Genomic DNA, 15,073 nt, shown 5'->3' with positions numbered 1-15,073 from the left:
TATCATTGGAAAACTATAGCTCACATGAAAGCCTCCACCTGCAAATTAGATGTTGTTCTTACTAGACTACTGAAGAAGATTTTACCCACTGTTGGTCCTCATATTCTATCTGTTGTTAACACGTCCCTGTCCTACGGATCTTTTCCTGCCTACTTTAAAACTGCCCTGGTCCTTTCTCTTCTCAAAAAAACAAACCTAGATCCCTCCTCTCTGAACAACTACAGACCTATCTCTAAACTCCATTTTCTGTCTAAGGTTGTAGAAAAAGTTGTTTTTACTCAGCTGGCAACTCATCTGAATAATAACAACTGTTACGGCCGGCTCGCAGGGCCGTTTTTGAGTCCAAAGAACCAAAAACAAGACAGAATCTGATCTAAAAACACAAACTCAGACATTTATTAATCTAAATCTTCACAAACTATTTAATCTTCACAAACACCAAAACCCAAAAACCACAAAGCAAACCACAAACCACACACAAAAGAAGCCCAAAAGAAGATCTCCCCTGCCTCATACTGCTGGGCTTACATTGGCTCACAGGCAGGTGGAGGCAATCAAGCAATTAGGCAATCAGGCAACTACCTCCACCTGCACTACCCAGACCAGCAGAGGCAGGGGACGTAACACAACCTATTCAAAAAATTTCAGTCAGGCTTCCGTACCCTCCACAGCACGGAAACTGCCCTCCTGAAAGTGTCCAATGATATTCTGTTGTCGGCCGATTCAGGTAATTGCTCTATCCTTGTCCTTCTGGATCTGAGTGCTGCTTTCGACACAATCGATCATGCAGTCCTCATCAGCTCTCAAGTGGTTTGAAGCATATTTAAGCGGTAGACACTTCTCAGTCAGCATAGGACGGAGTGTGGCACAGTGGGTAAGGAACTGCGCTTGTAACCGAAAGGTCGCAGGTTCGATTCCCGGGTAAGGACACTGCCGTTGTACCCTTGAGCAAGGTACTTAACCTGCATTGCTTCAGTATATATCCAGCTGTATAAATGGATACAATATAAAGTGCTATGTAAAAAGTTGTGTAAGTCGCTCTGGATAAGAGCGTCTGCTAAATGCCTGTAATGTAATGTAATGTAATAGGTAATTCAATATCATCCCCAGCCCCAATACACTGTGGTGTCCCCCAGGGCTCAATTTTGGGCCCTATCCTCTTTTCCCTGTATATGCTCCCTTTAGGTGATATTATACACAAATATAACATTAATTTTCATTGTTATGCTGACGATATGCAGTTATATCTACCAATAAGCCCAAATGATCAAGCCAGCATAGCCATTATATTACATTACATTACAGGCATTTAGCAGACGCTATCCAGAGCGACTTACACAACCTTTACATAGCATTTTACATTGTATCCATTTATACAGCTGGATATATACCAATTCTGGTTAAGTACCTTGCTCAAGGGTACAACGGCAGTGTCCTACCCGGACAGCACTTCTCAAGTATCTAACGGACATCAATAGTTGGATGTCTGATAATTTCCTCCAGCTTAATGATAAAAAAATCTGAGGTTATACTGTTTGGCCCACTCCATGCCAGAGCCCAGTTTGAAATTGTCCTTGGCTCACTCTCATCAAATCTAAAGCCCACAGCAAAGGAACCTGGGCGTCATATTCAATCCTGACCTCAACCTAGAACAACATGTAAAGAAGGTTATCCAATATTGTTTTTATCATCTGAGAAACACTGTCAAAAATAAATCTTTTCTGTCCATCTCTGATCTGAAGAAAGTCGTTTATGCTTTTATTTCTACACGTCTTGACTCTCTGTACACCTGTCTTACCCAAAAGTCCCTCCGTCGTCTTCAACTAGTACAGAATGCTGCAGCTGGGCTTTTAACTGGCTCCAAAAAATCTGACCATATCTCTCCTATCCTAGCATCCCTACACTGGCTGCCAGTCTAATTTAGAATCGATTTAAAAATTTTACTCATCACATTCAAGGCCAGGTCTGGTCTAGCACCGATATACATTTCAGATCTACTCTCCCCCTATGAGCAAACCCATAGCCTGAGAACCTCGGGCAAAGCACTGTTGGTCATTCCAAAGTCTAGGTTAAAAACAAAAGGAGAATGGGCATTTGCGATTAGAGCTCCTAGACTTTGAAACGCCCTGCCCAAGGAGATCAGGCTCGCTGAGTTGGTGCCTCGTTTTAAATCTCTTCTTAAAACACATTTTTACAAAGTTGCTTTTAATGTTTTAGCCTCTTAATAAATTTTCTACTCTTATTTTTATATTTTTCAACATCCTGTTATTTACTATATTCTTTTAACCTTGTAACTGTATCTGTTCCTCTGTTTGGCCCTCTTTCATGCTGCTCCTACTTTTAATGTTAATTTATTCATATACTTTGTTTTAATGTGTCCCTTAAGCTGTCGTCTACATCTTGTATTATTTTATTTCTTTTATGTGTGTAAAGCACTTTGTAACTTTGATTTTGAAAAGTGCTATACAAATAAAGTTTATTATTATTATTATTATTACAACCTAGCACATAAGGTAAGAGTGTATACTCAAATGAACACATTTTTTAGTAAGCAAAAATGATTTTTAACACCCTATAATAGGGTCTAACAAATATGCAATGCCATATCCAGCCCCAAAGCTTGACATTTCCCGATAGGGATAAGTCTTCTGAACAAAATGGGGGGTTGCATCGGTGTCATCTATTGAATAAATAGATAAAGTAGCAAAGACAACAACCAACTTTGGGTCCGAAGAGTTAAATTCACAGGTAATATAAAATGTGAAAATTGTACACATTGTGTGGCCTATGGTTTTCTAGGTATCGGCAGTAACGCTATCATGATTTTTATTTAAACTACACAATTTTTATATAGGATATAACCAACCATGCTATTTATCGATTGTAGTTAAATTTTTTAATTGAGTAGGGTAACATAACCACAAATAACCAATAACCTAATATTTCATGTTAGACTACACATAGCCAGTCATTTACTTCGTTATATGAATGGACACAGCCAATCATTTCCTTTGTCAAATCTTACTCTGTGCTTATTTTTAAAACACTTTTTGCTTAGAAAAGCAGGGAACGCCCCTGCTTTCTTCAGTTCAGTCTTATCCAGCTTGTTTTGTGTAGGTACCGAACTCTTTCTACAAAAATAAATCGTATTTCTTATAGGATTCGCCTCGTCATGCTTTTACTTTAAACTAACCTAGAAGCCACTGCTTTAAAACTTATTTACTTACATATTTTCTCATATTGTTTAATTTACTGCTAAAGAATAAATAAATGTTTCAAGTTGCACAAGTACTTTGCTGCACAAGTTACACCAAGCATTCTAGACATTTATTATTATTATTAGTATTATTATTATTATTATTATTATTATTGATATTATTGTTGTTGTTGTTCTTATTGTTATTATTATTTTACATTTTTAATATTTAATTTTTCAATTTTTTTTTACATCTTTTAAATTTTAATTTCATTTATTTTTTTTATTCTTTAACCCCACCATCTGGCAACCGCCCTTACCCCTCACCAACCAAACCATATCAAAGGTCATAAAGGTCAAACTTATCGATCAATCAAATTTTGACAATAAGTACATCATAGAAAATCGATCAATCACTTTTTTTGACACATAGTGCATAAAATATTCTCTATGTCAGTTGACATGCAAATTCAGCAACACTGGAAATTATTCCATTGGCATAGATAATACGCAAAATTTTTACTCAATCACATCAACCATAAGGATTCAACTTATTCTAACTGAAAAGTCAGCAGATAGGAAAACATGTGGCCTGAAAGAAGACACATCAGCATGGAGGTGGAACCTCTCTCAATGGGACCATGCACATAAAATCAATTTCCAAATCAAACCTTTATAAAAAGACTAATGTTTTAAAAGTTATTGGGACGGCAGGTATGCCATCCCGCCATGTTACACCTTGGCGGGGGCATGCCCCATACCTATACAGCACCGAGAGTTTGGCACTTTTCAGGGTTCCCCAAAGAAATAACCACAACAGCCACAGACACTCAGCCCTTAAAAACATTAAATTCTTTACATTCTCACCCCATTTCAATGGACAGAATTCATAAACAACTTCACATGTCCACACAATAAAGCCCCAAACTAAGGGGATTTTGCATTTTCTCCTTCTCTTTCTTATTTTTCCTGCCGCCTATCCCACTAACAGCATGTCTCCCCATTGGACATTTTACCGACACCAGCCAAATCTTCACCGACACGACCCAATCAAAAACTCGCATACACATGCAAAATACCCATACCTTTTTACTCTGAAACATTTCCAGTTTGAACAGCTAGTTTGCCTGTTGCCTAGTGGGTAAGGTCGCAGTCTTGGGAACATGGGGTCCTAGGTTCAAGCCTAGGTAGGAACATGTGTCTTTAACCTGCTTTTACCCTCACTAATAATTGTCTACTACTTCTCAATTATTGCTTTTGCACCATATCTAGCCGCCGTTCACCGAACGTATACACTGCATTATGACGTACCGTCTGCACGTTCAGTTATTAACCGGCTACAATATTGCAAAGCCATATGGATTCAACGGGAGCTCTTCTGTGCTTACTGGCTTGTGTTCTTCTTTAAAACCATGGACAGGTTTGCTAATGATATTTCACGCATTTTGCATAGCTATGTCATGGTGCTGCACTAACAAAGTCACAGACTGGTACACCTCCGGTTGAAGGATTGAATCCCGTCTTGCCCTCAGGCAGATAATTTCCTCTTTTACAGTAACGTTTTCTTACGCTTATATTTGCTTTACCAAAACTCACTCACGGCCACCCATATGCATTTCATGACAGCAAATGTATTCCTTTTATTAAAAAGTTACACCAGTTCAGCACTGTGCCATTTCTACTAACTATATTTCTTCACTTGGCTACCGTACAAAACCCTCTTATCAGCAAACGCCACGTTTCTACATTCATGTTACCTCGCCCTGTTCTCTATCTAGCCACATACAAACAATTACTACGTATGTACGTTCTGCAACTCCCCATTAAAACATTACATTTAAAATCATGACTCACTCATAATTATAACTAATAGTACTGAATATGAGAAAAGCACATCAGTGCAACAGGTTTCACACATTACTTAACCCTCCACTTTAACAGCTCATGGTTTATACAGACTGTTATTTATACCATTCGATAAGGAAACTAACCTCGCTCATGGTCACTTCATTTACATCGCACTATAGTCTGTGATCATGTCAACCTTCACCTACATGCCCATTCTGCTAAAAACATATTGTTTCAACTACGCAATTTCATAATTTCATCCTAATTTCTCTCACACTGTTGTTATTTTCTCATATGCAAACCTGCTGGGACATATGCGTCTGCTCTTATTCTCCACTATCAAGTTTCCCGGTTCTAGCTTAGCAAAACAGCGAAGAGGATTCCCCACCTGCAGATAAGCCTATAAAAATGCCTTATAAACCTTACAAACACTGAAAGTGCATCTCCATGAAATAACAGACAACGGAGCAGGACAGAGGGGTACAGAAGTTGCGACCTAGGGAGCTCTAATTCTACGGGCTTGCTGATTCTTTTGTCAATCAAGGCTCGTTGAATGGCCGTCAAATCCGTGAGTACATACACTGGCCATATTTCACCTGCGTTTCTGACGCGTTAACACTTATGCCACCGCACCCTTTGTCACAGCCACTGTTTTACATATATAGCAAACCGAAACTGCTAAACAGGGTCCATTTGCATTTCTCACTCTCAGAATAAAACGCTTTGCAAAAAGAAATGATATCTCATAAAAAACACGTTTTCAACGTACAAAAATGCCAAGTTACTCACACATACCAGACATACCCCGTCTATAACTCATTCATTCAGACTGCCAAAATCCAGGCCTGCCATTAAAAGTATTGATATCAAAATGACGCCAAGTTACGGTACTACAAACAATATAGGCTATCTTGCCTCACCGAAATTAAATAAGATGTATTCCAAAGCAATACTACCCAATATTTCCTCAATTCTTTCAAGTCACTTGGCCCTGTGTTTTGTAATCTTACCATTTTACAATGTCATGCAAACTTTGTGTCAGACCAAAGTGTCAAATATTTCCAATTGCCTTATGGAGCACATTGAAATTCATGTAGAAAACTGCTGGTGAGTAACTACAGGAAACATATTTCTCCAGAAAACATATGTTTATACTTGCTTCTGAACTGAATTTCAGTACATGTACAAGTTATTGTATATTTGCTACGTACAATATATACTGCATGTAAAATACATATTGTACATACATACATAGACAACTTCTTTATCCCCATGGGGACATTTCCCTTGCAGCATGTTACATTCACATTTACAAACACACACTTATACCAAGAAACATACTATTATTCACGCAACACAAGGCTGGGCAGCAAAATGCATATATACCAATACAAATTGGACATATACACGCCTATTCAGTCAATCTTGACTGTGAGAAAGCCATCCACACATATGTTTGGCCTGTCCATGTAGTGCATGCTTATACACACAGGGCCAAGTGACTTTTTTGTGAGTTTTTTATGAGATTAAATATTTACATTGACCAGAATATTAAAATATGGCCTGGTGCTTGAATTAAATCATTACTTTTCCTTAACTTTGACTAATAATTAAGTTAAAGTACAGGCCACAGTAATTGCTTCATCAATAGTTGTGAGTGAATTCTAATTCTTTCCACACATGTTACTAAACGCAATTAAAAACAGGTGCACATGCCATTATTTTTGTAATAGAAGGCAGCTGTCTAAACAGTCAACTCAAAGAAAAAATGCATCACAATATTGCAGCAGTAGTGATAGCAGCCTGCAATGGAGAAAAGAGTGATGGCTTTATACTTTCAGACTGCGTTGGAATTTTGAACATCTACCGGATCATCTCCTTCAAAATGGAATCCTTTTAGTTGAGACGCTAGGGATGTATCCGAATCCGAATACTGTATTCGGGAAAGCACGAATAATGCGATGGAAACAGATATCTCTTCTACCCGAAGTTGCTCGTTATTATTCGGATTCGGAAAAAAAAAAAGAGTCAGCTCCATGTCGAGTTCTCATAGCCTCTATCTAACGTTACACGGGCAGAGAGAGAGAGAGAGAGAGAAAGAGAGGCACCAGTTATACACACCAACAAACTTTGAGCCACTGCGCTGCAAAACGTTTAATAAATAAGTTCTATGTGTCAGCCATTATGTTTCTTCAAATCGATTCATATCATTGTGGATGGCCACTAGATAAAAATGCCCATTCTGTTTGCAACATAGGACTTTGATTTCACTAACTAGTCGTTTCATTTACTACACATTATTGAAAAGTAATCGGTATATTCTGTAGTCGCCCCCACCGAGTCAGCGCACAGCAGGCAGCGGGCTGAGAGCTGACCGTTCCCGGCTATCAAATTCAAATTCAAATTCAAATTCAAATGCTTTATTGGCATGACATATTTAAAAATACATATTGCCAAAGCGCAGTGACAACAGCAATCAACTACAGTAAGAATATATAATCAAAAAGAAAAAAGAAGACAAGCAGCAATAACAATAACAGCACAAATGATAGGAACATAATACTTATTATCTATTAAGTTAACTGAATTAAATTAATTGAGAAAAAAAAAAATATCTCATCAAGAGTACTCATACATATGCATATACATAGACATATATATATACATGCACACATACACACGCATACATACATATATATATATATACACATATATGTACATACATACATACGCACACACACACACATATACATATACATACAAACACATATGCATATATACACACACACATACATATGTTTGCTGGATGCTCACCCACTGTCCCTCAGGCTGTGACAGGCAAAAACGTATTTAGCTGCGAGTGAGGCTGTCGGTCCTTCTCCTAATAGGACTCGCAGCTTTTGGTCATTTGTTAGGGAGGGAAATTTGTTTAGGAATGTTGAATTTTGCATCTTATTAAAATATGTTTCCCTCATCTGTGAATGAAGTGCATCTCTGTCTCTACCTCTCCTGTCTTGCAGTGAGCACATATACGTTCTTCTTTGGGTAGCCATGTTTTTTTTGTGCCTTCCTTTTTCAATTGCTAAGGTGTGGTCACTGAGCCTGTACTTGGTCAGGATTTGTCTCTGCTTTGTATCTCTGACAGAGAACAGATACTCTGCCAAATTGTATTCTCTGTTTAGGGCCAAGTAGCAATTAAGTTTATTTTGTGTTTTGGTTTCATTATTCCAGTGTTCCAGATAGGCATCTTTTGTTTGTTTAATTATTTGGTTTACTCTAATTTCTGGTTTTAAAGCAGCGCTGGTCTGAGTTTGGTCAGTGTTTGGTTTTAGTTGGTTAGTGAGTCTCATGACCAGCTGACTGAGAGGACTCTTTTTGGGTTTCAGGTCTTGGGTTTTCAGTGCTTGAAATTGCATTGTGTCTTGGGGACTTGATTTGAGGTGCATCCAAAATTTAAGTGCTCTTTTTTTAATGTTAATTATCAATGGGTATCTGCCTAATTCTGCCCTGCATGCATTGGTGGGAGTTTTCCTTTGGATGTTTAGTATTGTTCTGCAAAATTCTGCATGCAAGGCCTCTATAGGATGCTTGTCCCACCTAGTGTAGTTGTGATAACTGAGTGGACCCCATACTTCACTTCCATATAAGGCAATTGGTTGGATTACACTGTCAAAGATTTTAAGCCAAATTCTAATTGGTATGTCTATTTTGTGAAATTTTCTAATTGCATAAAAGGCTCTGCAGGCTTTTTCTTTTAGTGTATTCACTGCCAGACCAAAGTTTGCTGAGGCACTTATTTTGAGCCCTAGGTAATCATAGAACAGGGAGTGCTCTAGTGCGGTGTTTCCTAGAGTGAACACATGTCTGGTTTTTTGAGATCTGGGTTTCTTTTGGAATATCATTATTTTAGATTTTTTAAAGTTTACTGTCAGTGCCCAGTTCTGAGAGTATTGCACCAGTAAATCCAAATGTTGCTGTAGCCCTTGTTCTGTGGGTGACAGCAACACCAGGTCATCCGCATAGAGTAGGAATTTAACTTCCTTGTTGTTTAGGGTTAAGCCAGGGGTAGCAGATTGTTCCAACAGCACCGCTAACTCATTAATATAGATATTAAAGAGCGTTGGTGACAAGCTGCATCCCTTAAAAACACCGCGTCCTTGAGTGAAGAAATCTGTTCTTTTATTCCCAATTTTTACTCCACATTTATTATTGACATAAATAGATTTTATTATGTCATAAACTTTACCCCCTACACCACTTTGGAGAATTTTATAATATAGTCCTTCTTGCCAAATAGAATCAAAAGCCTTTTTAAAATCTATAAAGCATGCAAAAATTTTACCTTTGCTTTTTTGGTGTACATGTTGATTAATTAGGGTGTGGGAAATTATCACTCAGGGAAACTCTCGCATCAAGGAGGAGGTGCGGGAGCTAGTGAGACACAAGCCTGTTGTGGCAGCTGGATTTCTTTCAAACCCCCGCAACCTATACATAAAAATCAAGCTTAGAACCTGTAGTTTTTATGTAGAACCTGTAGCTGTATGTGTTAATTTTCTCTATTTCTCTATTTAAAAAACCCAGTCGAAATACTGAAAAAAAACGTCGTTTTACCTTGTATTTCAGTCAATATTCATCCGTTTAAGATGTAACGTGCTGTATGTATCAGTCATAGGTCTTGGCTATAATGAACACAAAATCCATTCATGGTAACAGTTGCCACCAAGGGAAAATATGAGGACATCAGATGGTTTGCAGTCTATCCAAATTTAGTTCAGTAGGGGAAAAAAAAATAAATAAATAAATAAAACAGGCAAAAAAAAGTTCATGTAGGCTATTACTGTTCTATGTAATTACTGTTGTAAAGTAGTAATTCACGTTTTCCCTAGCGAACTGCAGTAACGTTAACACATCAAGAAACGCGAATGCAGCATCATTGAAATTTAAGATTATTGCCTTCAACTGAAGGGTATGCTTCTCTATATCTTTACTGTAAATAGTTTCTATTTCCAATGCAAAACAGAATCTTTCGATTTACCCCAGTTAAAAAGGGGGGGGGGGGGGGGGTGCTGTGGTTCAGACAGTTCATAAAACTTAGTTTAGTCAAAAATAAAAAAGAAAGAGAGATGAAAAGTACTGTATAAGGATGTGGAAATATATTTCATAATTAATTATATGCCACTGCATTGCCAATGAATATTAGGTTAGAAAATACAACATTTGCCTTATTTAACGTGACTTCCGGTATAAACCACGCCCACTTCCTGCATTCTATTCGAATACAGATACAGATAATTTTGTTGGTTGAACGAATACAGATACAGATACAGATAATGACGTCTCTGCACACCCCTAAGAGACACCATAAAATACTTGTGCCAGGTTCTTGCACCAAAAGATCATTTACAGGGCAGCATGTTTGAATGCAATTATGTCTTATCTATGGGTGGTAACAAAGGTGTGTGTTGCTTTGGCATTCTATGCTACTGGCTCCTTTCAAACTTCAGGCTAACATCACTTTTGTTGGTGTTAGTTCATAAAACTTAGTCCTTAAAAGGCACTCTAATAAATGAACCTAACGTTAGTCAAATATTTGCATTGTCTTGCCTGTAAGCCAGCAGCACAAACTATGGGTCAGGAGTTATCCATGGATCCCCAGATATGATTTAGAATAAGCTATCATCACAGCAATATGACTGACAGTAGGGAGGGAAAAACGCAACTTTAGAATGTCGCCAGCAGTGTATGCGCGTGAGCTCGACAATACATTGCTCACAGAAAAGGTAGTTTGTTGCCTTTTTTAGTTCATTACAGTGGTGATAGAAGTGACAATAATTAAGTGGTGCTGTGCTGTTAGCCTTTATACTGATCACCATACAAGGTTAATGTGAAGTAGCTAGCACAATCGGACAGCACTAACCCATAAAAATGTAGCCTACTTTGAATGATACTTGCTCAAATGAACGGTAAATCTGAAAAAACATTCGATTATAGTCAGCGGCACCGACATTTTCTTTCGCACCCTCAATAAACAGCAAAAGACCCAGTAGAATATTGAATTAAACCTTTTACAGTTATATATTTTCTGAAACGTTATCAATTCCGCTTGGCCACAGTGAGTGAAACTAGGCGATCTGTGCGTATAGTTTCTATGTAAATTACGTCAGAAGGATTCAGCCTTGTTGTTTGCTACCTAAACTTCACAGCACACTTGTAGCATGACGGTGTGTTTTTACCTTTTTATACGGTCTATGGTTTTTACAGTCTCTGGTCCAGTCAGATTTCTTTATGGGGCATGGAAAGGGGAGTGGTTACTGTACTTGTGACGCACTAAGTCGATAACATTCTCAACCGGTTGAAAATAGAAAGATAAATTTAAAACGCATATTTCTCCAAAAATAATGAACGGACATATTTAATACTTTACTCATTGTGTTTATTCAATGCCTCTTGTGCAAATAGCACATAAAACCGAGAAAGTGTGAAAACCACCATGTTACTCCTTTAAATGAGGTCTGGTGTGATATGTTAAACACATTTAAGACTCAGATGTCTTCACAATGCTGAGGATTATGTTCATGACACTTGCTCAATGTGTGAAAAAATAGTTATTCACAAAACATTGCTTTTGGTAAGGTACCATATGTTGTTTAATTTCAGACAAGAGATTTGCTCACTACTTACTGTGTTTTTCAGCATTGCAATTTTAACTTAGTGTTATCTTATCTTAGAGGTTTGTTAGCCTTAGAATCTAAACAGGCTATTACACATAAGTAGATACATACAATGTACTGAATGGCCAAGTATTTTAATTTGTTTTTCAGTTAAGTACGCATCATATATCATAACCAGAGAACTGCATACAATATTGGTTTGAAAAGGCATTGTATAATATCAATATAAATATGTGTTTTGTATGTTTTAATCACAATATATAGATATATATCCCAGTATTCTGTTGGCCTTTCCAACATCCTCTTTCCCTTTAGCCATCTGCTATTCGATCATAAGTTACTAATGCTCTAGCAGATGGCATGTGTGTAATGTGACAGAAACCAAAAATTGTGTAGCATAAAGACAAGTGTTATATTCTTATTGAATCCTGATGAATGGCTTGCATGGACAGCTTAATGAGGGTCAGAGCAGTGGGGGCAATAACCTGATCTTTACCTTTGTAGTTGATCTTGAATCCAATTGATCCTACACTCTCATCCGACTGAAGGTGGAGCCACATCTGATGGGTCATGCTTACGATTAGGTCAGGGACAAAACTACCCGTCAGCCTGCAGACACAGGCAGAACAGACAGAAACTTAGTATTTGTTGACAGAAAACTTTGTGACAAATGATCTCAGTATTCTGCATATGTCTACTGACCAGATATTGCTGGCCTGTTAACCTAAATTCAATCATTTTGTGAAGTAGCAGTCATTTTTATTCAGACTAATGAAGTAAGTGTGTATTTACAAATTATATACAAATGTTCTTATGACCGGCGGTGCATACATGCTGAAACACTTACACCTGCAGTATTGTTCTGGCATCACCAACTTCCCCTCCGTCTCCAATGGTTAATGTGTCATATCCAATTTCCAGGTCAAACTCTTCAAAGTTAATCTGAATTACCTATTGAGAGGAATGGGGCAAAATGATTAGCAATATGGACCATAAAGGAGTTTATGTGGGTCATATGTTTTTGACATTTTAACCCCTTCCAGTCTGTTTCATCCTCAGGATGGTACTGGTTCAGTAGTTTAGCCTGTTCCAGCTTGTTGTATCCCAGCAGTATGATCAGGTTAGGCAGTTTTGCTTGTTCCAGCCTTGCGTTGTAACAAGGCATGGTTCCAGTTCTGCAGGTTAGCCTGTCTCTGCCTGTTTTGGCAAAACTGTGTTTTTCAGGTTCATGGGGTTTAGCCTGTTCCAGGCTGCTTTGACCAAACAGTATGATTCTGGTTCAGAGATTTAGTCTGTTACAACCTGCTTTGGCTATATGAGAGAGAAATATCCTGCCGTTTCAGTAAAAATGACGCAATTTATTATGCTTGCCATGATGCATCTGGTCAGGCATCATGTGTTACAAATAAATAAATAGCCAGCTGCATTAGCTTGCTAGTTATTGTTAGATAATGTAACTTTACTGGTCAGTACTTTTGTTTTGATCCCTGTACAGATACATCAGGTGCATCCCAAGACGCTCCTCCTTGCAAGTTTAGCCTGCACGATTCTTTGTGTTATTGTGTGCGTTGGTGAAATAGTAAGTGTTCAGGGAAAATGCGTGTTATTATATTACCATTAATAGCAGTATAATTGCAGTTGTCGCAGCAACTAGATAAACATTTCTTTGCGCTAGTATCTAGCAGCCATGTTTCAGGTGCGTGATGCTATTCCCTTCTGGGTGTGTCTCGTGTAATAAGCATAGATATTTGCATTTTGGGATATTATACTTATGTTCCATGGTAGGTTACATTCCTCATCATAAGCGGAGATACTTGTTGAGTTTACTGATAGCGCTGTGTATATCTTCCTGTATATTTATTTTAGGGTCCTATGTTTGTATTAACCCTAATGCGCATTTGCGACCAATGTAATTGCCACGTATCCTTCACACCTTTTGGCCAGGGGCGGTTTTAGTGATTTGGAGGCCCCAGGCAAAGACCAATGTGAGACCCTTCTCCATTTTGCTTAACGCAATCATAGCTAGTGAACAAAAACTATTTGGAGGCAGCTCTTTTCAGTTAACAAAGCCACAGAACTAAAGGACAGACCCAAATGGGAATTCTAACTGAAGAACTTCAAATGACCTTCAGCCAGTTAGAAGTATATAATCTTTCATTCTTTCAAGACAAAAGTATAGTACATGCTTTTTGATAAGGCATTTGAACATCCACTATTCTCTAGGGGTAAAAGTCCCGGTCCGAACGGGTGTCTGGTTTGTGGTGGGCTGCTGCTGTCTGTCGGTGTTGCCTCTGACACTTTCCTCCCACACTGTAACTGGTTCATCGCAACCAGCAGAGGCAGTAATGCTAGAAGTTGTAGTAGGTGCGGTGGGTGCACAACAGGCTGAGGCAGCAGTAAGGCTGCTACCGTTAGCTAGCTCAGCTTCATCAACTAACGTTACACCTGTTGTAACGTCAGCTAGAGTGAGAGCACCTATTATCAACCAACTTCGTTCGACAGACAGGAAAACTTAAACTGATTTGCAACTATATATGAAAAAATAGGCGAAATATCGGTAACAACCTGTACCTAGTTATGGAGGAAAAATGTCCTTGTTATCCTCCAGTAGTACTTTTGCGATTTTTTTGATGTGCCGGCAAATAAGTCATGACAGAGGTGGTCCAGCGCTAGATTTTGGTTGCTAAGCGGACGTGCATCGACCACCCCATATAAATGAATGGAACTTGACATTAATTTGCTAGCCTACTGTATAAGTGTCCTGTCTTGCGTATTTGAGGTTAATATGAGAAAGGGTGGTCGCTATCAGCATGTCTAGGAATCCGTACATATTCACTGTTGCAACCCAAGTTGCAGGATGCAAAATAACCGTTAGGAAAGCAGTTGGAAATTATGAAGCAACGTCTGCGCCATTGGATTTAATGGGTCGCGATGAGATAATTCCGAGCGTGTTGCTTGTCTTAAAGTTGATATAGTAAATAAGGCTGTATTACTATATCAAAATCTAAATGTATGTGAAGTTGGTTTTTTACATTTAGACAATTTATTGTGTATTTTTTACAGAACTTACATTTAAATAGGTAACAATGTCCAGTTCTCTCTAATAAATACGAAGTAAATACACTATGGTTAGGGTGGTCGATAATAGGTTCTCTCACTCTACTTGTTGCTCCTCCGTCATGGAGTCTCTGGCTGTTTTATTAAAGAATTTTGTCAGTTTAGGCAAACTTTCCTTGAACTGAGCATCTTCCTTCTTCCTCTTTCTCTTCTCAAATCCACTTTGAAAACGCTTTATGGTAACAAATATCGTGACTCTCTGTCTCTGATAGCAACTTGAATTTCTACGTCATGATTAGGC

At 38.2% G+C, this 15,073-nt stretch overlaps 1 protein-coding gene across 9 annotated transcripts in view; it reads right to left on the bottom strand.

Annotated features, from left to right (window-relative positions):
• The window catches only part of csmd3b (CUB and Sushi multiple domains 3b), a 938,142-nt gene that overhangs the window by 561,410 nt on the left and 361,659 nt on the right, over positions 1-15,073 (bottom strand). For all 9 annotated transcript variants that reach the window (XM_035430384.1, XM_035430386.1, XM_035430391.1 and 6 more), the window contains 2 exons: positions 12,563-12,666; positions 12,212-12,324 (listed from right to left, as the gene is read on the bottom strand). In XM_035430384.1, the coding sequence (XP_035286275.1) occupies positions 12,212-12,324; positions 12,563-12,666 (217 nt within the window). The remainder of the gene's footprint in view (positions 1-12,211; positions 12,325-12,562; positions 12,667-15,073) is intronic.

The sequence above is a fragment of the Anguilla anguilla genome, chromosome 8 (assembly GCF_013347855.1).
Source record: "Anguilla anguilla isolate fAngAng1 chromosome 8, fAngAng1.pri, whole genome shotgun sequence".
NCBI classification, from domain to species: domain Eukaryota; kingdom Metazoa; phylum Chordata; class Actinopteri; order Anguilliformes; family Anguillidae; genus Anguilla; species Anguilla anguilla.
This window is presented reverse-complemented; position numbering and strand designations above follow the sequence as displayed.